The sequence below is a fragment of the Cyanistes caeruleus genome, chromosome 5 (genome assembly GCF_971803275.1).
Source record: "Cyanistes caeruleus chromosome 5, bCyaCae1.hap1.1, whole genome shotgun sequence".
Classification (NCBI taxonomy): domain Eukaryota; kingdom Metazoa; phylum Chordata; class Aves; order Passeriformes; family Paridae; genus Cyanistes; species Cyanistes caeruleus.
In genome coordinates, this window is record NC_141705.1 from 22777171 (window position 1) to 22789632 (window position 12462).

The window sequence follows — 12462 nt, forward strand, 5'->3', positions numbered from 1 at the left end:
GTGAGCTCTCTTCACAGGGGAGGTAGATAAAACAATTCCTTTTCTAGCTTGATACCAAGGACAGTTGTTACAAGTTTCAGACCCAAAAGCATAAACAACGGTGGACTGAAGAGAGAAAACAAGAAGGATGGGACTTCATAACCTGAAACAGTGATTAGACAATTAACCCTGATATGCAGATGGACCAAAACTTATAAAAATGTGAGACCTCGTGACCATTTTGTGGCTATTTTTAGGTCCATCTTGGGTGTAGCCCCGGACAGGCTCTTGCACTGCCCAAGGTATATCCTTTAAGGCCTTTCAATAAATACCTACTTTATTCTTAACTCTGTCTAGCCTCTGTTCTAGGTCAGCCTTCTCAAGGCACCACTCTCAGTGGGTTTATTGTGGATGGTTGTGCAGATGTTGTGGTTAGCCCTGTTCAGCACTGATGGTGGTCCAGGGCTCAGCCAGCTTCTGGCAACAGACTCACTCCAATTCTATGTAACAGAATTTATTTTTATCTTCTTCCTTTGAGAACAGTAAAAAATTCATTAAGTTAAAATTATTTAGGTCATGAATTTTTTTATGAATAGCCAGTGGAGATCTAAAACGCTGAAGCCCCATGCATTCACTGTAACAGTTAATGTCAAAGGAAGATCTGGAAATGTTCATGAGACAAGAGTGGATGTGAAAAGGCAAAACAATTTCTAGTTTAGGGCCTTTGTATTGAATCAATTGTAACCTCCACCAAGTTTATTTGGCTATTTTATTTTATGCACTCATGAAAATAGCTTAATGATTAGAATCTCAGAGTCTACCTAGCAGAACATCTTGCAAGGTCTCAAGAGGAAATTAATAATTCCACATGTCTTTACTGCTTTCAGTGGTGCTCAGAAATGAAGAGAAAAATGACTAACTGAATTATGGCTGGAAAAATTAATAACAGCTGTTTTAGGAACATAGTAATGCTCTTCTCTGTTGAGCACCACTGAAAAAAATTAGTGTATAGACTTGCAATGAAAGGTGGCAGATTAATATATACACATAAAGCTTAAGTTTTATTTCTTATGCACTTGTCTTTTTATCAGTGACGTAATGATGTTGGTTATAATGTTATATCTTATAAATTTAACTCATAAACCCACTTTTCCTCAATTAGCAGAAAATGTATCCTTGAAGCTAATAAGTAATTAGAAGCCTCAAAAGGGCATCTTTTCCTCCCTACTGGTGTTCATGATGATTCTGAAAACTTGAATTTAATAAAAAAGTCATACCTTTAAGAATAAAGGTACTAAATCATTAATCATCACTATTTAAAGTTCTACATTAAAAATATAATGTTATGACAATATAAAATCAGAGACATGACATTTATAAGTAGTTTTGAAATTATAAATAAAAGTCCTTTAAATTAGAGCACTTAATATCCCATTTATAAAGTCCTAATTTACACTTTGTGGGGTTTTGTATACATGAAATAGGTCTCAGAAATTTGTTCTAGCAATAAGTAAAATATCATGCATTTTAAGCAACATAATCTGGTAAGGAGTTCCTTTCATTGGGGCATGGAAGGTACAAACTTGACATCTCAAGCAATTACTTTGCTTATTCATTAAAAATATATGCATAAAAATCACAGTATGCAAAAAAATCACAGAAACATTTTGTGTGTGGGCACTACTCTTCCTCCTGGTCAGTTATGATTAAAGCTAGACTTCTATTGCTCCTTCATTAAGAAATTACCTGTGCATACAGTAAGGATGATCAGGGGAATGGATATGGTTTATTATTTGTTTTGCTATCCCTGTGACCAGGGTGCTGCTCCTTTTAGCACCTCTGAACTACAGGGTGAATGGACATCTGGCTGGGAATAGTAACTAAATGCCAATTGTCTGGAGGTGCTCTGCCCACTCAGGGCTGACACAAGCAGAATATCTCTGGAAACTGCTGTAAAAAGCACCTAAGAGTTATTCCCTCAAGTAACAGCTTAAGTAATATTCTTTTCACAGTGATGGAAGGTAATGTGCTCCTGGTACCACCTACTTCTGACTTGGGAAGAGAAACAAGGACCAGCATCTGTCAAGCAGTCAATTTTTGGCACTGTTTTTGTGCAGAGGACTTTACCTTGACTGGTTAAAGGTCTCAAGCTCAGGGTACTCCTAAAATATTATTCTTGTTTTATCATTGTCTATTGATAGAGAAAATACTGTAAATCTGATTTCAGCCTGTATCCCAAGAGAAGAGCCTGTCTTGGCTGAAGGAATATTATAGAAGCAATTGTTTCAGTCTCTGAACTAATGGCAAGTTCTCTCATAGCAAAGTTCTAATGACTTGGAATAGTCAATAGTGATGGTTCAGAAAGCACAGCAATGTTTTGTTTGCTGAAATAATAGCAAAGAGATGATATATTATCTGGGCTTAATTCAGCTCTGGGCTTATCAAGGCACACTTTGGTTGCCCTGCATGAGATTACATCACCAAAGAATTTGAATAGCCAGTATTTAAGACAGACAAATGAGTTTATATCTCCTTATATCCATTCTGTAATTTTTCCTGACTGTCACCTAAATAAATCATCTTCAGGAAGGAAAGGGTATTTCAGTCCACTTATACTGATCATTGGCATTTCTGGTTAAAACCTTCCACAAAGTTTAAGTAATTGTGAGTAATTGTAAGTAATTAAGTAATTGTTTCATCTACTGAAATCAGTGTGAAACCAGAAGTTCATATAATTAAGCCACCAATTATCTATCAAAAATTTAATTTGCCATCAACAAGCTTGGATTTTCATCCACAGTTTTTGCATCCACCAAAGAGGTGATACTATCAATTATCTGAGTACTTCAGTCAGTCTCTAAGAAGCTTTTACCATTTGACAATCAAAATATTAGTGTCTGAGATACAGTAATAAGCAACAGTTTCGTTATTATAAATTAATATATTTTTACTTGCATAGAAAGTTAAATTCATGCAGATTAACTTTACTTACAGTTCTGTTTATTTTCTTGGACTATTTTGTAGATGACAATTGAAACAGTAAATACAAAAACTACTGGAATCATAATGAGCCAAGTGATCTTCACCATACACATCGGATCTGTCCATAAAATATACAAGAGACAAAATTAATCAGCAAATCACTGGCAGCAGAGAAAAGCAGAACACTCCATCTTGGCAGGTTTTTGGATTGTGCCTATCTCCACAGATCAAAATAAAACAAACAAACAGGATTGTGCCTTTTTCTTTCAGCCTTCTCTGTTTTTTGATGTTAGATTTCCTGTCTAGAATTTAGCTTAATTTTTGCCTGTAATTTAATATCTAAATCTATATATCTATATATCTCCCCACGGCTGAAATAGAGATGACTAAGTGAATGAAAACTTTTCAGCTCAGCCAGTGAAAATGCTTCAAAGATCAACATTCAAGGTAGAACAAGGGTAATATATGTCCCCTCTGTCTAGATAAACCATGGAAGAAATCAGTCCATTGTCCAACATTGGTCTGTACCGGCACTCTTAACCTCCTGGTCCATCTTCATATATGAGAGAAGGCAAGATTCTACATATATAAATTTTCTTATAAAAAAGTGAGGAAATGCTACCAACAGGAGCCCTCTGGGGAATTCCTTTAACTAAAGCTGCCTTTAGGGAGAATCACATGGGACTGGATGCAGGAGGTAGGCTGCTCTTTTGGACAACAGCTGCTGCAGAAATGCACCCACATTCCACAGGGATTTTGTTCAATAACTACTACAAGTTAGGACTATATACGACAAAGAAATGATGTGGAGAACTTTCCCCTCTGGTTGTTTGAATGGCCTTTCAAACTTCTTTGGCAGCTGCATGTTAATGTATACCTTAGCACTGTCAAATAACTGTTTTTAAAAACAGCTATGTTACTATGATTCATAAAAAAAACAAATTATAGACTGCAGCCAAACCACTGTTTCCCTTTCCCTGACTTAGAACAGTATAATTAGACTTACTCTAACTTCCCTTGTATCCTCTCCATCAAGAACGCATGAGGCAAATGCCAGCAACCCCATGGCTCATTCCTCCTAATTTAGAACTAAAAATAACTTTTATACAGTAATCTAGGCTCCTTTTAAACAGAGCACTCTACCCCATCTTGTACTGGCTTGTAAAGACTTGATTATCAGTCTTAGTAAAAGCCCTGAGCACCTCTTTAGCTGTTTTGAATTAAAGTGGAAAAAAAAAGACCTATTGTTAATTTTCATTGCTAATATGAGATTACTACTACCCAAGTAAATTAGTAAAAGGTAGTTAGCTCATAGTATTGACTCAAGTTAGCAAGGCAAGTTACAAATTATGTTCCTCTTATGGCTAGACACACTTATTTTAAAAAATCCCAAACAAACAAAAACCCAAAACAATCCTAAACTGTCCCTTCTTCTCTAGGATTTTCCCTGGATTTATTTAACATATATTAATCCAACTATAAAAAAATATTTTTTTCCAGCAAAGGTACAACATAAAATACATTTTCCATGCAAAATCAAATGAATGCAATAATTCAGCAATTTCCAAAGGATAAGTGTTGCATATGGAGAGAATGGAAGCCCTTACCATGGTCAGGCAATCAGACAAAAAACTTGCAGCACAAAGAGAAATATAAAAATCTGAAAGTTTTTTTTATATGGGAAAACTAAGCTTAGTTCAGATGAAGAATGATCTTTTAAGCATACTATAGTGAGGCTATTGCAGTACGTTAGAATGGTCAAACCTACCTCTTGGTTCTTTTACTACCATAGTTAACAGGGACTTTTAAATTTACCTCCAAGACAGCAGAGTTATGCCATTATCAGGAAAGGAAAAATTATATTTCCAAGTTTTGTCACATGAAATGTGTGAGTTTGTTGCTGCTATGCAAAAAACAATGTGCATATCTTTACTTTGCTGTATTTCTTCTAGGAAAAAAAAGGGCACAGCTAAACCTGCTTTAAATCATTATCAAAATCATCAGTTTTCTACTATGGATTGTTTTTTAATAAGGGGTGTTCAAAATTGTACTCTCTTCTTGTGAAATATTTAAATATTTTCAAATGGTGTCTGGAAGCAGAGAACTACCTACATGAGGTTTTTCTGCAAGATTATATGATTTCTACTTTGATTTCCATTCTAACTCTCCTTTGTAACTTACATTCCATATAAGACTTCAGTTGCAGTGAAATATTTATACAGTCATTTTGTTCTTCCATCATTGCCAAGAGACAAGAATGATTTAGTTGTTCATCGGCTGCATTTCGTCCTCCAGCTATAGAATTGTTAATGTGGATTTCCACCACGTAGTTCGTATTATGCTCCACTTCTTTCTTGGAAACCGTAGTGAAATTAAAATATTTATAAAAATAAGTAACATTTTCTGTTTTCACTTCAAACGAGCCTTCTGCTTTTGGAAATAAAAATTAAAACAAAACTGTTATTCAAGTGGTAGATCAAGAAACTTTTCTCAAAAAAAACCAGTGAATTCTCTGTCTCATTTGCAAAAACATACAGGTTTCTACATCACTGACTATGAAAAAGATGGATAAATGTATACTGTGTAAAGTTACTCTGAACAGATCTGAAGAGCAAAGTATAATCTTTTCCTGCAAAGTCTAACCCTTTTTTGCTTTACTATCACCCTTTTTTTTTGTTGTAGTTTTTGTTGTCAGTTGTCAAAGGCAACAGGCAAAAATCAGGCTATGAGAAGGATAGAACCCAGGCAGAAGCCGTATGATGATGGAGATTTGAAGTGTGCACATTGTCTATCTGCTATCAGTTGCAGGAGGTCCTTGCTTCGCTTCAAACCACACAAGCTGTGAGACTTGTGCTATGTTTACAAGAAACAAGTGAGACACTGTCAAAAGTGTTAGTTGTACATATATAACTGAGAGCAGTTGTCCATATATAACTTTTTCTTTTTCATACTTGCTAATACAGCTATTTTCTAATAAGGAAATTATGCTGTTGGAAAATAACTGAATTTCTCATATTCAGGACTTGGCCTATTGTTGCGGACAATGTTAGAAAGAGGTATCCTCTTCCCCAAAGATTTGCAGATATTTGAAGTGTGTATGGCGCAGAAGGAACGTGCTGCTACTGCTCTGAAAAGATGTGGGTGTTGCTAACTCTCCTCTGTATTACTGTGCCATTCCTTAGTCAGTGTTGCTTTCTATAAAACTTGTAAGGCCATTTCTGATATTATACAGAGTTTGATAATGTAGACTGCAAACACAGAAATGGTTATTTCTTACATAGTTGCCATCAGAATAGTTACCTACTGAATTAGTTCTTCAGATACTTGCTCACAACCTATCTTCATAATGCCAGCAATCTACATGTAGAGTTCCACAATGACATTTAAAAGCAAATTCAGCTTGAAAAATTGTCAGAAGGTACAACTCCTTAGGAATAAATTAAGTACTTTAGAAAGTGCTTGCTACCAACATGTTTCACTGACAGTCAGGAATGAATGCCACTGAGAATCTGACACAAAATCTGTATTTTCTACCCATGCTAAAAACCCCCATTGCACAGACTTGCAAAGACCATAGAGAACCAGGAGCATATAATTTTCTTCTAAGTACCAAATAAGAACTTGTCTTTTATTTTGTAATTAGCTACTTCAAAAATAAATATTTCTCTTATCCTACTTACTTTTTTCAGCTTTTGATCCTGATCCTTGATGTTCAACATTCACATCCCTCCTAGATTCACACTCTGTCTGTTCAGAGTGGGACTGTTGTTCCCTCCAGGACGACTGGCAAATATATGGAATATTCTGGAAACTGGAATTATTTACAGTGACCTTCAGCAAAATAGTCTGGTGTTCTCTTCTTAGTTTCACTGATCTTTCATAAGAATTATTAAAAGTACAAAGTGGAAAAGTGATGTTACTTGATGAACAGGTATCCATGCATGACACCATTACAGTGTTAGCTGTAAAAGAAAGAGTGCTATATTAGCCAGACGATCACATAGGACACATGGACAAGTATGTGCGTAGAATCATCATGTAGTGGATATTCCAACCATCTTATGATGAAATGCACTTTTTTTTCTTCAGAACTATGACAGAATGTTGAATGCATCATATGTAAGAGAAAGAAAGCACAGGGTCTTCCCACAACTTAGATCCTGGATTTTATTTGCTGAATTACATTAAAACTCTTGTAATAGTAACTGGAATTTGTGATGTTATCTAGTCTCATTCCCGTTTCAAAGCTGCTCCAAATTGACTGGTCTTCAAAAGAAGAAAAAGCACGTTTATGCTTCTTCAAAAGAAGAGAAAACTGGTTTGGAGAGGGAAGTCTGCCCTGGAACAGTGCAGTTATAACACTCCAATGCAATTATGTTGTAAAGTATCTATAATCAGAATGAAAGCTTTCTTTCCAAATGACATTGAAACCACAGAGTGAAAATACACAGAAATGCTGCTGAATCCTCTAGCCACACCCTTCACATTCTCTTATATTCAGTCAACAAACATTGGATTTTAATTATGACCTTTGGGTTTAGTATTCATAGTCAAATTTCATTATCAAAGTACTGTAGTTAGAGTACATTAATGCAATTCTGGCAAGGCAAGCAGCAAAAACCACATAGTTATTTATAAATAAGTGTGGTTTGTCTTCCACATTACAGTAGAGATTTATCATGCAAATTATTACTTGTGCTAACCTTGAACTACTTTTCCAGCATACAAAAAAATCAAGAATAAAAAAATTTGTGTGACCCCGACATGAAATATGTATTTATGAATAACCACTTCCCAGAGCTGATGCAGCACTAACCTATAGTTTTATAGCTATGTTTCCAATTCTAGTAGTACCCTTGCATCTCTACACAGAGAAAAATTTTTATCTACCTCCCATTATGAGCAACTGGAGCAATGTGATCTTAAATCCCTATGTATAGAGAGCAAAGTGCAGTCTTTAGTTGCTCCAGTGCTCAGCTGCACTCTGATGGCTTCAACAGGCCACCCATGCTCACAGAGCAGCAGGCTGGCCTCAGAAAATGTTCAGTAAGAGATTCCAGACAGAATACAGAAATAAAATCCAAGCTCCAATGTCAAAGTCAATTATCATCCCTTTATTAACACTACATCAGAGAGTTGTAAACAGACAGAAATAAAACACAATAAATTGAAATGTAAAGCACACAGGTAAGAAAAAGTTAATTTTAATATAAAAAGGAAAAATATCAGACAAAATTTAGGACTTGATCTTTCCCTGAGAAAAGACAAAGTATTTTCCTTGAAATGCTTACAATCTGACCCAGACAACAGGTCATGGAGCAGGCTTCTGAGAATGAATTGTTCCACCCGAAAGAGGCATTTTGTGTAGAACTTGTCTGTGGAGATGAGTCCGGAGGAAAAATTGAATGCTTACTCTGCTCTCATGGCAAACCATGGCACCTGGGCAACCAGTCTAAAACACTGCTACAGCTTTCAAGGCCAACTAATCATAATTCATAACAAATCCTTTTCACCAAGAAGTCTGCACATGGACTTGGGAATCTGCTGACTGGACTGTGACAGACATCTATGTTCAACTGCAAAGTCCATTTTGAACTCCACAAATGGCTAAACAGATTCCAGAGCTGCCTGTGAGCCGTGTTTTAGGTGTGGAGTAGAAAAGGTGTGACTGTTGTTGAGTTAGGGAGGGTGCTTACCATCCTCTTGAAAGGCCTCTACTGAGAAAGCAAATCAAATGACGACCTAGCATAAACAAACTTGTCACAGGACTAAGGCCTTTGTCACAGGACTAAAGCCTTTCTAAGGAGGGATATAGATTGTTTGACACTTGAAGAAAGGCCAAAACAACACTACACTTTCCCAGAGGATTACATAGCAGAGAGCCATACCATACTCATTTCTCCTTCCTGCAGGACTGGGAAGCACCCTCCCAAATGTAAACATCACCCTAGAAATGTGGAAGCGGTTTTGTGAAATGTGAACATAGGCAGCCTGAATAGTAAAAAAGGATTGCTGAGATGAAACCATGCAAAGTAACTCTAGGAAACTGTTTTATATTCAAAGACCTGCAACCTTATGCTTAATATTAAGAAGTTCTGTGATTATTAAATTATTCTATAAAACCTCTATTTACAGGGTGGTTTTTCATATAAAATCTAAATCCATTAAAATGAAGTTATTCACAGGGAAGATGAAAATTAGTAAAAACCTTGCTTCCCATTAAGCATATCACCAATATTTCACTTTGCATAGGCTTGACTCATTTTCATTTGATCTGCAGTATTCTATTTGAAGTCAGAGCAGCAGTGTATACAGTATATTGTATATTGCATTTTTTATCACTTCCTTATGGAAGCTGTAGTCCTTCTACAGATACAAGTTGGGGAATACACAATTGATAGATTAAAGGAGATACACTCCATAAAGTAGCAGGACTCAAGGGATAGGACTGGGATTGAAAGCATCAGACACCAAAAGGATAACCTCCTACTCTAAATCAGTGTAATTTAAAGGTTCAATGACTCGTAGCCAAACAAGTGGGTTGCTTTACAAATAGAAAAGAAACATTTCACTTCTGGTAATGCTGAACTGTGTTCTTCAAAAAAAAAAATTAAAGTATTTTTTTTCTGCAAATTGATTTCCCCCTAGATTTTTGTATAATGAGAAATTTCCATTTTATTCCCTCTCCAGAATGAAAGTCAATGCTGGAACTTCCCCTGGGATAAGACATTCAGGAATTAGGAGCTCTCTGACATTCATTTAGGAACTTGCAATGGAAGAGCCAGTGATTATATTTCACATCTCAAAGATTTCCAACAATTCTGTCTGCTGAAGCCTCATGGTTTTGAAGCCTCAGAAATTTGAAACATTTACAAAAAATTCTGTACATTTTAGGTTTGTCACAAAATCTGAAATAAAACCGTTTTTTAACAGAAGGTTTTTGATCAACCAAAGACCCAAAATCCTTAGAGATTTTGAATAAATTGTTCAACACATTTACTTTCTAATGTAATTCAGACATCATTACACAGCCTGTTATATAGTAATTTAGTTTTTGAAACATCCCAAATGCAGCAATAAGTCTAATTTTCCAAATATAAATCTGTGCTGCTCCAACTATAATTCTGCTCTGCACATATACTTCACAATCTTATTTTAGACATGCTGTGACTAAGACAGAATTGCAGTGATCACACTATTGCAGTCTAAAGCATGGCCAATAAGAGCAATCTGGAAAAACTGTTATGGAAAAATGTAATTACTCTTCGATGTTTGACACTAAGGTTAATGTTTTCTTCTGATAATAGTCCTGTAAATGTTTATTTGCGTAATCTGTGCTACAAATACTTTGTTCACTTTTGCATGGAGGTAAAATATTAACTATTCCAACATCTTAAACTGAATTATAAATGTTACGATATTCAAAACTTATGACAGTTTACCAAGTTTGTTCATTTATAAACTATAAGAACCTATACATTATATTCTAATTACTGATATGACCATTCTTCATGGTTAATAAAAAAATATAAGTAACCTAATCTGGATATTTTGATAGTAATTTTTTTCAGAAAATTATATGCTTCATAAAGAAATTATGTTATTATGCCTGAGAATACACTCTTTGTCAAAGGGGTGCTTTTTAATATAATACTTATTTACAAATACAAAGCTTTCTTAGGAATGGATATGACAAAACTATTTTAAAATCAATTTACTCATAGACTTTAAAAAAAAGCACTGAATGAGTAACTTGCACACATGCATAGTTTGCATTTATCCTAAATCCAGTATCAGCCTTTAGGATCACAAAGAAGTATTTGGCATTTATGCTACAAGATTTGCTTTACTCAGTTAGATCTAGTCTGCTCTACTTTTTGTCAGATTACCACTTCATATCTCTTTCACAGCCAGCATCTCATTACCAGATAGTAATTATAGAAAAATTTACAGCATTTAAGTATAAAAACTTCTAAAAAGTTGTTTTTGAAGATGTGAGCACCTGCTATAAAAGAACATAAGCACTTTAACTACTTTCTTCATTATGAAGGCAGTAAAAATGCTGCTACATGGAAATAGTTACCAAAAATTTTGCAGTGTATGTAAATTAATTACAAACTCACTTCAAATTACTGCATATAATTAATTCTGTTGGTTAAAAATCTAACAAAAATAGTCTATATCCTGTGCAAATTCCACGTGTGCAGCATCCTAAGCATTGCTTTTCAGAAAGCACGTGGCAACACTTTAATTGCAGACTTCAGAATAAATAAAGGGTTATTTTAAAAGCTGATCACTCACCTTCATGGATTTTGAAAAATTCGGGTAAACACAAAATAAACACGGTAATTATTCCTAGTGCTAATCTGAAGACTACTGGTTTTCTCAAAAGCAAGCACATGTCACTGAAGCACTCCCATCTAGCACAGTGATGGTAACTTCCTTCCTGGTTTAGCTTTTAACTTAGTGCAGACATTATGCAAAATAACATCTATTCATTTCCTTTTCTTATAATGACTTACCTTTTTACTTCTCACTACATTAACTTGCAGAAAGCCACATTCTGTTCTTACATGGGCATAGATGAGGATGATTCATTCAAATACGCTCAAGATAAAATTCAGGTACTGCAATGACAATAAGAAAAAAAACCAAACAACTATTTTATATGTTTGTGGTAGCTTTGCTTTAAGAACCCCTTAATAACCACTTTCATATACCTGCTAAACAGTAAATCAATTATCTTTGTGAAGGAATTTTGCTCTCATTTGGCCAAGAAGATTTTTTAAAAATGAGTCAGACCCTCATTATAAATATGAGTCAGAACCACGAGTCAGTTAGGGGGATTTTATTGTTTTATTTATATACTTTTGCATGGGGCTAGGTGGATGATAATGTTATGTAATAGACAACCTTTCAGACTTTAATAGACTATTGATTTGATCATTACAATCTAAAGTTTTTGATCTGGCAATCAGTGATATACTAAGTACAATGAACTGAGAATGAGTTGTTCATATTATCATTGCTGCTGTGTTCTTAAAAGATGACAGATGTGTTGCCAATCTGTCAAGTGTCTTCAGTTTGCATTTTACTATTCTTTCTATTTCTATATCTATTTTACTGTTCAAGAAGACTGGATAGAGCCATTGCTATTTCTATTCATCATAGTCACAATTTTTCAGCTAAACTTTCCAGTTAAAAGTGAAATATTTAATTTTGACAACCACCATGACATTCCATAAATTTTTCTTATAGATGAGACTGTGAGAACATTTCTGAAATGTTCTGAATAAAAATACTGTAAATAATGCATATGTAAAAACAAACTTGACTCAAATATAGAGTAATACAGTATAAAGGATTATATTAATTCAGAAAGATGCCTTCTGAAGTTGTTTTTCCCACAAGCTATTAAATATTGAGCACTACCCAAATGAAGTACTACTGTTGAAATTTAAATAAGAAGTGCCCTACAAACTCAAAATGCTCTTCTTGTCA

General features: G+C 34.8%; 1 protein-coding gene and 1 long non-coding RNA gene across 22 annotated transcripts in view; one reads left to right on the forward strand and one right to left on the reverse strand.

Moving 5' to 3' along the window:
* Positions 1-12462, reverse strand: part of TMEM156 (transmembrane protein 156) — a 30064-nt gene that overhangs the window by 15606 nt on the left and 1996 nt on the right. For 9 of the 21 annotated variants that reach the window (XR_015286737.1, XR_015286736.1, XR_015286739.1 and 6 more), the window contains exons 2-5: positions 11484-11588; positions 6642-6923; positions 5143-5391; positions 2972-3079 (exon numbers count right to left, since the gene is read on the reverse strand). Coding sequence is in view for 16 of the 21 variants with exons in the window: in XM_086888547.1 (XP_086744673.1) it covers positions 2972-3079; positions 5143-5391; positions 6642-6912 (628 nt within the window). In the remaining 5 variants the exon portion in view is untranslated. Of the gene's footprint in view, positions 1-2971; positions 3080-5142; positions 5392-6641; positions 6924-11262; positions 11419-11483; positions 11589-12462 lie in introns of those variants that run through there. The other 12 variants (XR_015286738.1, XM_086888552.1, XM_086888551.1 and 9 more) reach the window with 3 other exon arrangements.
* On the forward strand, positions 1992-3213 carry LOC111928099 (uncharacterized). Its single transcript, XR_002863910.2, has 2 exons — positions 1992-2135; positions 3004-3213. It is a non-coding gene; the product is annotated as an uncharacterized LOC111928099 (long non-coding RNA).